Below are 14,476 nucleotides of genomic sequence, written 5' to 3' on the forward strand. Positions count from 1 at the left end.
ACCCTGATAGGCCCTCAGGTGGTGGGATCTCAAGCAGCAAGTTTAGAACCACCTCTCCCAAGGTCATGGATTGTGAACAGTTGGGGTACCTCCTGGTGAGGGTGAATTGTGAAGTACCACTTCATGATTACTAGAAGTGGATAGCAGAATGACCTCCTAGCAGGGATGAGTGGACTAGAGGCTTAGGCTGAGTGGCAAAAACTTAAAACAGTGAGAAACAGTGAAACTGAAAACAATGACTTCATCTGAGCAGCCAAATAGAGTGCAGTGGGTGACTGCAGCATAGACAGGAACTTGTGACTCACTGGAATTAATGGCAGTGAAAACGGTGCCTTCAGTTTAGGTGCAGATTTTTAGGTTTGTCTTTTAAAATCATTATTAAAAATTGAAAAAGAGTTCAACATATATTACAGTTACTGTATACACTATTTACAGTGCATCCAGAAAGTATTCACAGTTTTCCACATTTTTTTATGTTACAGAGTTATTCCAAAATGGATTAAATTCATTTTTTTCCTCAGAATTCTACACACAACACCCCATAATGACACCGTGAAAAACGTTTACTTGAGGTTTTTGCAAATTTATTAAAAATAAAAAAACTGAGAAATCACTTGTACATAAGTATTCACAGCCTTTGCTCAATACTTTGTCGATGCACCTTTGGCAGAAATTACAGCCTCAGGTCTTTTTGAATATGATGCCACAAGCTTGGCACACCTATCCTTGGCCAGTTTCGCCCATTCCTCTTTGCAGCACCTCTCATGCTCCATCAGGTTGGATGGGAATCGTCAGTGCACAGCCATTTTAAGATCTCTCCAGAGATGTTCAATCGGATTCAAGTCTGGGCTCTGGCTGGGCCACTCAAGGACATTCACAGAGTTGTCCTGAACCCACTCCTTTGATATCTTGGCTGTGTGCTTAGGGTCGTTGTCCTGCTGAAAGATGAACCGTCGCCCCAGTCTGAGGTCAAGAGCGCTCTGGAGCAGGTTTTCATCCAGGATGTCTCTGTATATTGCTGCAGTCATCTTTCCCTTTATCTTGACTAGTTTCCCAGTTCCTGCCACTGAAAAACATCCCTACAGCATGATGCTGCCACCACCATGCTTCACAGTAGGGATGGTATTGGCCTGGTGATGAGCGGTGCCTGGTTTCCTCCAAACGTGACGCCTGGCGTTCACACCAGAGAGTTCAATCTTTGTCTCATCAGACCAGAGAATTTTGTTTCTCATGGTCTGATAGTCCTTCAGGTGCCTTTTGGCAAACTCCAGGCGGGCTGCCATGTGCCTTTTACTAAGGAGTGGCTTCCGTCTGGCCACTCTACCATACAGGCCTGATTGGTAAAGGCCTGATTGGTGGATTGCTGCAGAGATGGCTGTCCTCCTGGAAGGTGGTTTCGAACTTCTTCCACTTACGGATGATGGAGGCCACTGTGCTCATTGGGACCTTCAGAGCAGCAGAAATTTTTCTGTAACCTTCCCCAGATTTGTGCCTCGAGACAATCCTGTCTTGGAGGTCTGCAGACAATTCCTTTGACTTCATGCTTGGTTTTTGCTCTGACATGAACTGTCAACTGTGGGACCTTATATAGACAGGTGTGTTTATTTTTAATAATTTTGAAAAAATCTCAAGTAAACTTTTTTCACGTTGTCATTATGGGGTGTTGTGTGTAGAATTCTGAGGAAAAAAATGAATTTAATCCATTTTGGAATAAGGCTGTAACGTAACAAAATGTGGAAAAAGTGATGTGCTGTGAATACTTTCAGGATGCATTGTAAATGATCAAAAATGTCTTTCCAACTGCTACAAATACTGTGTAAATATCCTGAAGCCATTTTAAATTTGTACTGAATTTCCAGGGCTTGTTGTAAAAAACCTTTGTTTTCCTGAATATTTTATCAACATCATTAGAACTTTCAAATAAAAAATTGTTGTAGTATTTTTAGATTTTTAGAAATGGCTTTGTAGGTTTTTTTGTATGGGTGTGAAAATTTGTTATGTATAAGGACTAGTCAAAAAATGCCTGAATTCTTCAAAAATGTTCTAAGGCCTATAATCATAACACTAACACATAGCAAAATTCATATTTCCTTCAATTACGACAAGTCTTTCAGGTCTGCATACTTCCTCACACTGCCACACTGCCGCTACCATATTTGACTGTTGGCATGATGTTCATGCTGTAGAATTTCATGTTTGTTTTATGCCTAACATAATTGGACACGTCATCCAAAAGTACTTCCTGGAAAATAAGGGATGCATATTTATGTTCTTCATGGTTAGCAATGTCCTTCTGCCTTGTTACTCTCTAATGAAATCTGTTTTTGCCTGGGGTCTTACTGACGCTTGAGCCATGAACATGGTTCTTTGCTGAGGCGAAAGATTCCTGAGGTTGTTTGGATGTTCCTTTAGGATTTTTTGTGACTTCCCAGGTACAGTAATTCTATACTGGGCCCTTGGAGTAATTTCAATGGTAGTGTACACCTGTTAAAACTTGATATTGCTCCAAGTTTTTTATACTGTATTTGCAGATAACAGCTTCACTGCAGCTTGTTGTAGTCCCAGAGCCAAAGAAATAGTTTTGTAGTCCTTTCTAAACTGATAGATATCATACCATTTTTTAGTTCTTCAAGAATCTACTTTGATTGTAGTGTAGTACAGTATATTGAAACAAGTGTGAATAGGATTTTTTTTTTTATCAACTCATCACAAATAAACTGAATGCAGATGCCTATTCTAAAGCAGTGCATTAGCAATATTCTTGCTCACACAGTAAACAGTGAGAGAACCGGTTCCATCTGATGGGGAAAACAACTGTTGCTGGTTTCAGGTAAATTGCAATGGGGACTAAGTAATCATCCCCTAAAAAAATAACTCTCGGAAGTTCAGTTTATTCTTTGTCCCTTTTTCTGGGACAATAACTGTTTGGTTACACAACATACCTATTTTGTTTGATGTTTTCTGATATTAAAGTAGAGTCAATTACGTAAGCCACGCTTAACAGGAGTCAGAGACTTATGCCACATTCCATCAGATAACTGTTGATTTGCAAATGTTTACAGAATTGTATTCCTGTCTTTTCTTTCAGTTGGTGTTCCAGAAATGCTCAGTTGAGTTCCCTCAGACTACACAGCAGATTATAAGAAGGCTTAGACCCAAGATCAGTTTGGAAGATTCTAGGACACATCATCTAGGATCTCTCACAACACACGTTTTCAATTGAGGAGGCATGCTGGAATCTCAGCCTCTTAGGTTCAAATACAGAATATTCCTAATTGATAAGTATTATTAGTATTATAGTTAGGCTTTGAATTAAATGTAACACATGTTAAGATACCTTGCTTCTGAGGTTTTATTCTGAAACACATGCTAAGGAATGCTACTTAACCTCTAAGGATGCACATGACATGTAACACATGCTAAAAAAGCTACTTAGTCCCTGACATTTCAGTATCAAGCACACACTAGTTACAAAGTGCTTAACCTCTAAGGTTACATGTAAAAGGTGAATATTAGCCATTGCTGTAGTTCATTATAAGGCTATATAACTAAAGTTTTGCTAATGATAGTAAGTCAATGCTAATTCAGATATTACAATAACTTATAATCAATTCATAACTTTCAGTAATGTTTAAATATTAATAATAAGTTGAAGTCAGATTAAGAGATCCACATCTTTATTTTGTTGGTGAATTGGTGTGAGAACTGTAGCTTAAAGCTGGTGAAATAAACAATTAAAATATTAACCAGCTTAAAAGGCCTACAGTGGCCTTGTGTTTTAGTTGAATCTTCATATTGGCAACGTGACTGTGATGATAAGGGTCATAATAAGTGAGACTTATATGGACCATGGCTGGCAGCAGTAAAGCATGGCTGTGTTCCATCAGATGACTCTAATTATCCTTTTAATTGGGGGAGCAGTCACTCTATCAAGGCCAGATGATTTTGACTCTGTTCATAATAAAAAAATAAATATTTAAAAAATATGATTTATTCTCTCCAGTGCTCTTTAACATTTCTTTTTGGTTGAAGATCTGAGACCATTCAACATCAAACATTTGCAATAATAGATGAAATTAGGAAAAAGGAAAATAACTTTTTTATGGCCTTGTGTATTGAGCTATAAACAAATATTAGAAAAAGCATGTTTGGTTGAATTGTATTAAACATAACACAATTGAACACTGGATGACAGAACTATAAAAATTCATCTCACCCTCTGTTGTCTCAGTTACTTCTTCTGTGGGAGAAGGAACAACACAGATTTACTAACTGGTGCTTAGTACACTGGATTTTAAATTTGAAATGAGCATTTAAGAAAAAAAACATTGAATTTAAAACTGAAACTAATTTTGTTAAAGCTGCATTTTCATGTATAAAAATCAATAATATTATTCAGCAGTGGGTAGTGCCTTTAAATTCAAAACTAAAAACTGCTGAAATTTAGAAAAGGACTTAGATACTGCTCTACCAGTTTTCACAAGTATTCTTAGACCAAATTCAACACATTTATGAAATAACCTGTAAATATAATAACTTCACTGAACTAAGATCACAAATTTAATGCATGTACTTACACAAGTGTAACCCAGTTGGAAAAGGTTTTAAATAAACTTTGTTTGGAATATTTGTTTGCACTATACAGGTGCCGGTCATAAAATTAGAATATCATGACAAAGTTGATTTATTTCAGTAATTCCATTCAAAAAGTGAAACTTGTATTTTAGATTCATTCGTTACACACAGACTGATGTATTTCAAATTTTTATTTCTTTTAATTTTGATGATTATAACTGACAACTAATGAAAGTCCCAAATTCAGTATCTCAGAAAATTAGAATATTGTGAGAAGGTTCAATATTGAAGACACCTGGTGTCAAACTCTAATCAGCTAATTAACTCAAAACACCGGCAAAAGCCTTTAAATGGTCTCTCGGTCTAGTTCTGTAGGCTACACAATCATGGGGAAGACAGTTGTCCAAAAGATGACCATTGACACCTTGCACAAGGAGGGCAAGACACAAAAGGTCATTGCTAAAGAGGCTGGCTGTTCACAGAGCTCTGTGTCCAAGCACATTAATAAAGAGGTGAAGGGAAGGTCAAGATGTGGTAGAAAAAAGTGTACAAGCAATATGGATATCTGCACCCTGGAGAGGATTGTGAAACAAAACCCATTCAAAACTGTGGGGGAGATTCACAAAGAGTGGACTGCAGCTGGAATCAGTGCTTCAAGAACCACCATGCACAGATGTATGAAAGACATGGGTTTCAGCTGTCGCATTCCTTGTGTCAAGCCACTCTTGAACAAGAGAGCGTCAGAAGCGTCTCGCCTCAGTTAAAGACAAAAAGGACTGGACTGCTGCTGAGTTATGTTCTCTGATGAAAGTAAATTTTGCATTTTTTTTGGAAATCAAGGTCCCAGAGTCTGGAGGAAGAGAGGAGAGGCACAGAATCCACATTGCTTGAGGTCCAGTGTAAAGTTTCCACAGTCAGTAATGGTTTGGGATGCCATGTCATCTGCTGGTGTTGGTCAATTGTGTTTTCTGAGGTCCAAGGTCAACGCAGCCGTCTACCAAGAAGTTTTAGAGCACTTCATGCTTCCTGTTGCTGGCAAACTTTATGGAGATGCAGATTTCATTTTCCAACAGGACCTGGCACCTGCACACCGTGCCAAAGCTACCAGTACCTGGTTTAAGGACCATGGTATCCCTGTTCATGATTGGCCAGCAAACTCACATGAACTTAGCCCCATAGAAAATCTATGGGGTATTGTGAAGAGGATGATGCAATACGGCAGACCCAACAATTCAGAAGAGCTGAAGGCCACTATCAGAGCAACATGGGCTCTCATAACACCTGAGCAGTGCCACAGACTGATCGACTCCATGCCACGATGCATTGCTACAGTAATCCAGGCCAAAGGAGCCCCAACTAAATATTGAGTGCTGTACATGCTCATACTTTTCATGTTCATACCTTTCAGTTGGCCAACATTTCTAAAAATCCTTTTTTTGCATTGGTCTTAATTGATATTCTAATTTTCCGAGATACTGAATTTGGGACTTTCATTAGTTGTCAGTTATAATCTTCAAAATTAAAAGAAATAAACATTTGAAATACATCAGTCTGTGTGTAATGAATGAATCTAATATAGAAGTTTCACTTTTTGAATGGAATTAATGAAATAAATCAACTTTGTCATGATATTCTAATTTTATGACCAGCACCTGTACATTAGTATATAAAGACGACAACCTATGTTGCTGGCTATCTAAAATTTGCATTTACCCTTCACATAAAGTGAGCTACCCCCTCAGATAGGGTGCTGCATAGTGAGTGGTACGTAGGGGATAGAAGGGAATAAGAGAGTTTCGTGAAGGAGAGAGGGAGAAGGCGTTTGAGGATTTAAATGGAAGGTGAGTGTGAGGTGCAGTAGAAAGAAGTAGATCTAGTAGCTAGGAGTGAAAGGATGGAAGACAAAGAAAGAAAACACAACTGAAGTGGAATAAATCAGATCAACAAAATGTGCAAACAAGGCAGGGAAGTGATGTGTCCTCAAAGGAAGGTGTGACATTACAATTAATGGTGTTTTACCTGTGTCATGCACACCATGCCAGGAACAAATGAGAGCCTATTGGTGATGGAAAGTTAAATGTATAGCGAGTGAACTTACCTGATATTCCAGGAAGTTAAACCGAGCATTTGCTATCAAGTAATTTCTGTGTCAGACTGCTTGGAGAAAATGGCATCCCTGCAGCATGGAGTTGTGCATGGATGAAATAGGCATCAGCTTATCACAGAGGAGGTGGATAATGGATACTAAGAAGCTGTAAATAATTATTAATTTCACACACACTCATATATATATATATATATATATATATATATATATATATATATATATATATATAAGTCAATGTATGTGTGCATGTATGTATGTATGGCTGGAGCAATTTTAATGAAATTTGGTACACATGTTTCTTATTGGTCGACTAAAAGTACTGTAGGGTGAAATCAACCCTAACTCACCCCCTTCCGAGTAGGGTGGGGGTGATCTTGCAGTCTTGTATGCATGTTATCATCCAGTTGATACTCGGAGCGACCAGCAGAGGGTGAACTGGAGGTGACTGCCAGCATTCTTTATTTTTGAGCACCACTGTGCGCCTGTTGCTTTTGAAATTAAATAGAATTGGCCGGTTCCGAGCATCAACTGGATGATAACATACATACAAAAACGCAAGACAAGCACATTAGTGAGTCTTCATTGTTTGTTAGTTTATTTTCATTTTTAAAGTTTATACTGTATTTATCTCAAACAATTGAAATAAAAAAACACACTTTATTTTCCTCCCAGGCAACGCTAGGTAGTTCAGCTAGTATATACATATATATATATTTGCTTGCTTGTGATATATAAGGGAAGGGGTCAGTTGCTGTTTTGTTTGTGTGGCCACAATACAATCAAGCTACAACACAGGCTTGCTAATTTGGGAAAAGAGCATCTTATGTAAAAGGGAAAACAGACACTGAGAGTTCATTTGTGCTTATTGGAGGGACTTGTTAAATTCTTCTGTTTTTGTACAAACATGTTTCTAAAGCAAAATTCTGTTGAATTTTATCGATGAATATATATTAATTAAAACTGAATAATTTGTGCTGCTCATGCACACTGTATTTGCATTTGCATTGGACTAAGTGAAGTAAAATTGAAGTTTGGTTTAGCACTTAATGGAAAGGAGTTTCTGCCATTTTAACATTATTTAATTTAATGGTGGATGCGGCAACATGCTATCAGCACATGCTCCCAACTTCCTCTTCCTATGTTAATCAGTGAATGAGAATGGGATTGGATACTGGATGTATCTGTAGGAAAAAAGGGTGATATTTTAATTTAGTAGAGAAAAGCTGCATTCTGTTTTCAACGAGTTATTGTGGTGTAGGTGCCAAAAAAAGAATTAACCCACGGCCCTGCCTGTTGTACATTAATCTGTGTGTTTATGTGTTTTATTGTAGCTTTTATTATTTTTGAGTTATTATGTGACATTTATAATTATGTACGGTTCCTTTAAATGTCTTGATATTTCTTGTGATGTGTGTGTGGAGCCACAGGAGGCGAGCCATATTGACATCACCACTCTTAAGCTCTCTCTTCATTTATTTAGCCAGAGAAGAGAAGGCTCAACAGTAGAAAAACATTTTTTTTTATGAAGGAGTAATAAGTATTACTATTTTCTTAGATTTTTTTGTTTTTCTGGATTTGGACTTGCTTGCTTAGGATTTTCTTTTCTCTTTTTTGCATATGTTGCCCTTTTTGAACATTTTACTTGTATTTTGCTATTTTTTCTAATACATTCTTTATTTAAAAAGATTCTTTGGTTGCACATTTGTACAGAAGTTAAGGGTTTACAGGCATCCTTCGTCTTGTGGGGATTTTTTTATATTTACATTTTCTGAATCCACTGTGTATATATGCAGTATATATGCATTCATATAAAAAGCTTTCTATGTACTCTCGCAGTTATGTACTTTATATCCATTTCTTCTTGTTAATGTTTAAATGGTTTATTTTATTTCACAAATAGAGATCCAATATATACTGAATGATTAAGTATGACATGATTTACCAACATTAAAAACATTCAAAGAAAAGCAAGTAATCCTAATATTGTACAACCTTACCTTCTGTCACTTCAGTAACCTCCTCTGTAAGGTTAAAAAACAGTTTGCATAGATAGGCATTAGTTTAGGAGAATTTACAGCAAATACTATATCTGTTCCATTAAATTTACAATACAACTCTGATAAAAGGAATATGTAACACATTTTTAAATTAAGAAAATAAAATAAAGGTATTTGCAGCCATTAAGACTGCCTACTAAATGAAGCATTGTAAGAATTTATCAGTTTGGGACTTTTGGTAAATATGCCAAATGCTAATAAAATATTTTTATTGAAAAATAAAAATTTCACTAAACTAATTTAGGCAATAATTTCAAAATTCTGCAGCTAAGGCACCAGACTTTAACACACCAGACAGCTTGTTCAGCCGTGATGTAAAACGCACTGTCAGTTAACCTGCCTGGACTGTGATTATAACAAAACTGCAAGTAGAAAATCTTAACAAGACATATACATGATAGTATTGAGAAAGAACAGATGAACTGTTAACCTTATCTAAATAAAATAAACTCAATAAGTTATTTAATAAGTTATTATAAAATTGTGTTCTTATAACTCATAGCATTACACTTGCCCCGCTTTAAAAAATGAGTACAATTTCAGTTAAACAAGCATTTTTCAAAATAGTCGCAATGTGAAGTTGATGTTTTGTCAACTTTTATTTACAAATGATTGATGTTTACAATTTTTTTTCTAAAAAACATCTGCAGCCCATCAGCCTACCAAGTTATCAGCTGACTAGGTTGTGCCCCACATTTAAATCATAAATTGGGTTGCTAGCCCCTAGACTCAGTGAGCCAAAATAGCTGTGAGTTTTAATTAAAACCACTCAGTTATTCGATGGCTATTCCTTGCTTTTAAGGGAGCTTTTTACCTTTTTTAAATGAATTCCACATGTGGCTGCAGGAAGAATTTCAAATACAATACTTAACAGCATTTGTGTTTTTTATTACCCATTTTTATATCGAGCTATATCTTATTTACCTAAATCTTTTCAAAATACACTATTAGCAGAAATCAAACACAGTCGTGCTTCATAATTAAATGGAATGGCATTGAATTCCATTGAAACTTAAAATGAAATCACACAAGAATGCCCTTGGTGTTGAACCTAGTCAGGTAAACTAGTAAGCAGCCTTTGGTCAAGAAACTGCTATCTGTGGAAATATGTAAACATGGGACACAATATGGTTAAATGAAACAAGGGAACCACCACACAACATGGACTGCACATTGTTGATTATTTATTATCACTGAGATTCATTTGTTTATTCATTCACTAACAAACTGCTTATTCCAATTGCTCATGAGGAGCTGACATTCACAGCAGAAGCAGGAGCAAGGCAGGTAAGAACCAACACTAGATGATATTCCAATCCACCATAGGGAATATACACACAAATTTCAGTAAATTGCTACTATTATTATTATTAATTTTTTCAATTGTATGAAAATCTCATTTCTTTAAAACCCATCAATGCCCAATAATTAAAGTCATTATGTGGGAATACAGTATTAAGAAAATAAAACCCAACATTTTCTGAAAACTAGATTTATTGCACTTATTAATTAGAAAATAAAGAACCAATTTTTTGATGACCACTCCCTTCACTGTGCAAAATCAGTGTTCGACTGTTACGATTACGTTAAAGTGTGGGGTTATATCACTGGTTTGCAAATCAGACCACTAGAGGCAGTGTAAGCAAGTGTCACTGTGCTCTGTACAAGAAATTATATTATAAATCCATTCACATGTACAGGCCAGGCCAAAATGGGCTCTCAGCATTTAGAAGTGCTTAGCCAAGCATAGGACAAGATGGACGGAGACAGCTTGAGGAATGTGTAGTTGCCTAAAGACAGATGTATGCTATTTTGTCCTCTGTTGGAAGTGAGCACAGGCTCTTCTTTCCTTGTTTGGAAATGGAATATGTGCCGATGTGGGAACCAGTATAAAAGGCTTGGACAGCAGCCAAACACTTTGAAGCCGACGGAAGGATGGAAGATTATGTCATCCGTCCTGAAAATCCTTTCAGCGCAGCGACGAAAATGACAAGCTATACACAAAGTGTTGTCATGGCTTCCTAGTCTGTAATGCCGCAGAAATCGTCATTAAAGAAAGCTGAGTTATTTTCTCTTATGTGATTTTTACTGCTGTATCACTATGGGAGGGATATCGCCTTTTTTACATTATATCTATATAGTTTTCGGTTACTTAAAACGCCGCAATTGTAAAAGAACTTACTCCAACTAGGGAGCTATATCGCCCCCTAAAGGTACAGGTAGTGCTTAGTGTTTCTTTACATTGCCAAGGATGGTGATTGGATCTTTAGAGGCTTCTTTACACTCAAGAGTACGTAGACAAAACTTGAATGTTTCTTAAACAGCATGTGTTTGAGTGAATTGGCTTTGATTCATTCAATTTACAAAGGAAAACTTAGCAGAGTTTTAGCTTACAGTTTTAGCTTACCTTCAGTGACTTCAGTAACTTCCTCTGTGGACAGAAGGAGAGGCAGAATAAATGGAAGGTAGCAACTAAAGTTGGAATGCCTTATTTTGTTTAATATATATGTGATAATATGACCAAAAAAACAATCAAAACTAGCTCAACATATACAGTAATGTCTCCCTCAGTGTGTTATAATACAACATGTAAAAAAATAATACCTTTTGAAAAACATTCTGTTCAATTCACAATTCTAATATGAAAGTTAAAGGATCAGTCCCAAAAGTCTGCCTCAGTTCTTTTAAGACATGCAGTAGCTTGTAGAATAATAAAGCCATGCACCAACTTATTCATTCTGTATTCTACTTAAGCCAACTTTAAATTGTTGGGGATTGCAACCTATTATGGTAGAACATACCCTGGCTGGATGACACTCCATATATCATTGCAAATGCTTATTTTTTTCTTTTATAGAAATGATTTGCCATTAGGTGACATGGTGGCGCAGTGGGTAGCACTGCTGCCTTGCAGTTAGGAGACCCGGGTTCGCTTCCCGGGTCCTCCCCGCGTGGAGTTTGCATGTTCTCCCAGTGTCTGCTTGGGTTTCCTCTGGGTACTCCAGTTTCCTCCCACAGTCCAAAGACATGCAGGTTAGGTGCATTGGTGATCCTAAATTGTGGGTGAGTGTGTCCTGCCCTTTGGTTTGTTTCCTGCCTTGCGCCCTGTGTTGGCTGGGATTGGCTCCAGCAGACCCCCGTGACCCTGTAGTTAGGATGTAGCAGGTTGGATAATGGATGGATGGATTTGCCATTAAAGGCCACAATGAACTATAACGTAACATCCAGATGCTGAAATGTGCTTCAGTGAAGGTAAAAATAAAAAACCTTTGACAACTTTTGTATTTGTATTACGTAGACAATAAATAATAATAATCTTCTATAACTTTCAGGTACTGTGGCAGTTGTACAGCAAATTTAAATGTATCATAATCACCACAGTGCAGATTTATGTAAGCTTTCTAAATCAGAACACTGGAGGCAGTGCTTACTGTTTCCCTGCATTGAGTGGGAAGTGGACATTTACAGTAATCCCTCCTCGATCGCGGGGGTTGCGTTCCAGAACCCGCGATAGATGAAAATCCGCGAAGTAGAAACCATATGTTTGTATAGTTATTTTTATATATTTTAAGCCCTTATAAACTCTCCCACCCTGTTAACATTATTTGAGCCCTCTAGACATGAAATAACACCCTTTAGTCAAACGTTTAAACTGTGCTTCATTACAAGACAGAGATGACAGTTCTTTCTCACAATTAAAAGAAAGCAAACATATCATCTTCAAAGGAGCGCCATCATAAAGGAGCGCCGTCAGGAGCAGAGAATGTCAGAGAGAGCGCTCGCAAAGAAAAGCAAATAATCAAAAAATCAATACATGCTTTTAAGTATACAGAAGCACCGCGATAAAGCGGCATTTTGTAGAGGAGCGTCCGTGTCCTCTGTGCAAACAGCCCCTCTGCTCACACCCCCTCCGTCAGGCAGAGAGAGTGAGAAAGATAGAGAGAAGCAAACAAGCGCCACGCGGGAAGCATATCTTATAGCATTGAGGAGTTTTAGTTAATATGTAATACATGCTCTGATTGGGTAGCTTTTAAGTCAACCGCCAATAGCATCCCTTGTATGAAATCAACTGGGCAATCAAACTGAGGAAGCATGTAACCTAAATTAAAAGACCCATTGTCCGCAGAAAGCGGCGAACCAGCGAAAAATCTGTGATATATATTTAGATGTGCTTACATTTAAAATCCGCGATAGAGTGAAGCCGAAAGTCGAAGCGCGATATAGCGAGGGATTACTGTATAAGCTTCTTTACACACTGGGAGATTTTACAAACACAAAATATAAACAGTGTGCAGACCAAGGTTTTTGTTTTGTTTCATTTCATTAATGAAGGAAAGCATAGCAGAGAAATGAACTCACCTTCAGTGACTTCAGTAACTTCTTCTATGGGCAGAAGGAGCATAAGAATAGAGTAAAGAGAAGTTGTGAACTGACATTTGAATGCAAAACTATGAACATGAATAATTGTATTATAAAACTGCATGCATATGCCAATTACATAAAATCTCATGTTTTCCTCAAACAGTTAGAAAAAATTAATGAAAATCCTTTCAAAGTATTTTTTCTAATATTAGTCTTGAAACATTCATCCCAAAATCCGTGTCTCTTTTAAAAGACATTGTGCCTTTGATAATGGGAAATGGATCCACCTATCCATTCACTGCATAACACACTCAATCCCTGTCCTTTGTGGCGGGAGCACATCCCAGCAGCACTGTGTGTAAGCCAGGAGCCAACTCCAGATAGAATGCCTCCCATAGTATGAAATGTTGAACAATTTCCTTGATTGACTCGAAACACGACTATTAATGTACAAAATACTGTAACTGAAAATCATGAAGGGTCTTGTTACAAATACTTTGTCACCTGTTAGAATCCCAAAATATGTTATAACTGCCCATCTATTAGCACCTTTTTTATAGTATGCTGTATATCTATTTTTAAATGCATAGTGATGTCTATTATGATCATTTAAATTACTTGTAAATAATTTAAATATAAATATTTAGGGTAAAAAGCTACATAACGTGAAAATGTTAGTCGAATTAGCCAAATGGTTAAGAAGGGCAACATTCTTATTGGCAACTGTTATATTCTTAGAAAGTGTGATAGATGGCGGGCAGCTCAACCCAGTTGGGACGCCCTGAGGATGGAAGAATGGGTGGAGGTAGCCACTTTTGGACACTGCCTCCCCCAAAATGCTACATGGCTGTTCCCCTGGAGTGTAGCGGTGCCCCAGATTCCCTAAGGACATCCTGGGACTTGGAGTTCCGTTTCTCAACTCTGTTGGGTGCCGCCAGGGGGAGCTGTCAAAGGACCTGGGATTCATCCTTTCCCTATAGCCCAGAAGTACGAGGTAGTAATGAGAATGGAAGCCCCAAAGTACTTCTGAACTGAAGATAAAAGGCAGTTCATCATTAGACCCAGAAGTGCTAGCCAGTCACGTGGTCGGAAGGACAGGGGCACTTCTGGCTCAAGGACTATTTAAAGGTGAGCCAGAGTCGGGAGGAATAGGGCAGAGTTTGCTGGGAGGTGTAGAGGAGAGATTTGTGTTTATTATTATAGTTATTAGTGTTTTCTTGCCTGTTTATTGGTGGCTGTGGTGCTTGAAGGACACTATTTAAAGAAGAAATTAAAATAACTTCTTGGTGCTTTTACCCTTTGTCCAGTGCATCTGTCTGTTGGGGTTACGGGGCAACAGCAAGCCCTATAATTTACAAAAGCTTAATATGAAATA

General features: G+C 37.5%; 1 protein-coding gene across 1 annotated transcript in view; it reads right to left on the reverse strand.

Annotated features, from left to right (window-relative positions):
- LOC120538557 overlaps nucleotides 1–14,476 on the reverse strand; it is a 174,712-nt gene that overhangs the window by 1,045 nt on the left and 159,191 nt on the right. Inside the window, exons 49-52 of the mRNA XM_039767952.1 lie at nucleotides 13,099–13,122; nucleotides 11,147–11,170; nucleotides 8,680–8,703; nucleotides 4,217–4,240 (exon numbers count right to left, since the gene is read on the reverse strand). Of these exons, the coding sequence (XP_039623886.1) occupies nucleotides 4,217–4,240; nucleotides 8,680–8,703; nucleotides 11,147–11,170; nucleotides 13,099–13,122 (96 nt within the window). The remainder of the gene's footprint in view (nucleotides 1–4,216; nucleotides 4,241–8,679; nucleotides 8,704–11,146; nucleotides 11,171–13,098; nucleotides 13,123–14,476) is intronic.

The sequence above is a fragment of the Polypterus senegalus genome, chromosome 11 (assembly GCF_016835505.1).
Source record: "Polypterus senegalus isolate Bchr_013 chromosome 11, ASM1683550v1, whole genome shotgun sequence".
NCBI classification, from domain to species: domain Eukaryota; kingdom Metazoa; phylum Chordata; class Cladistia; order Polypteriformes; family Polypteridae; genus Polypterus; species Polypterus senegalus.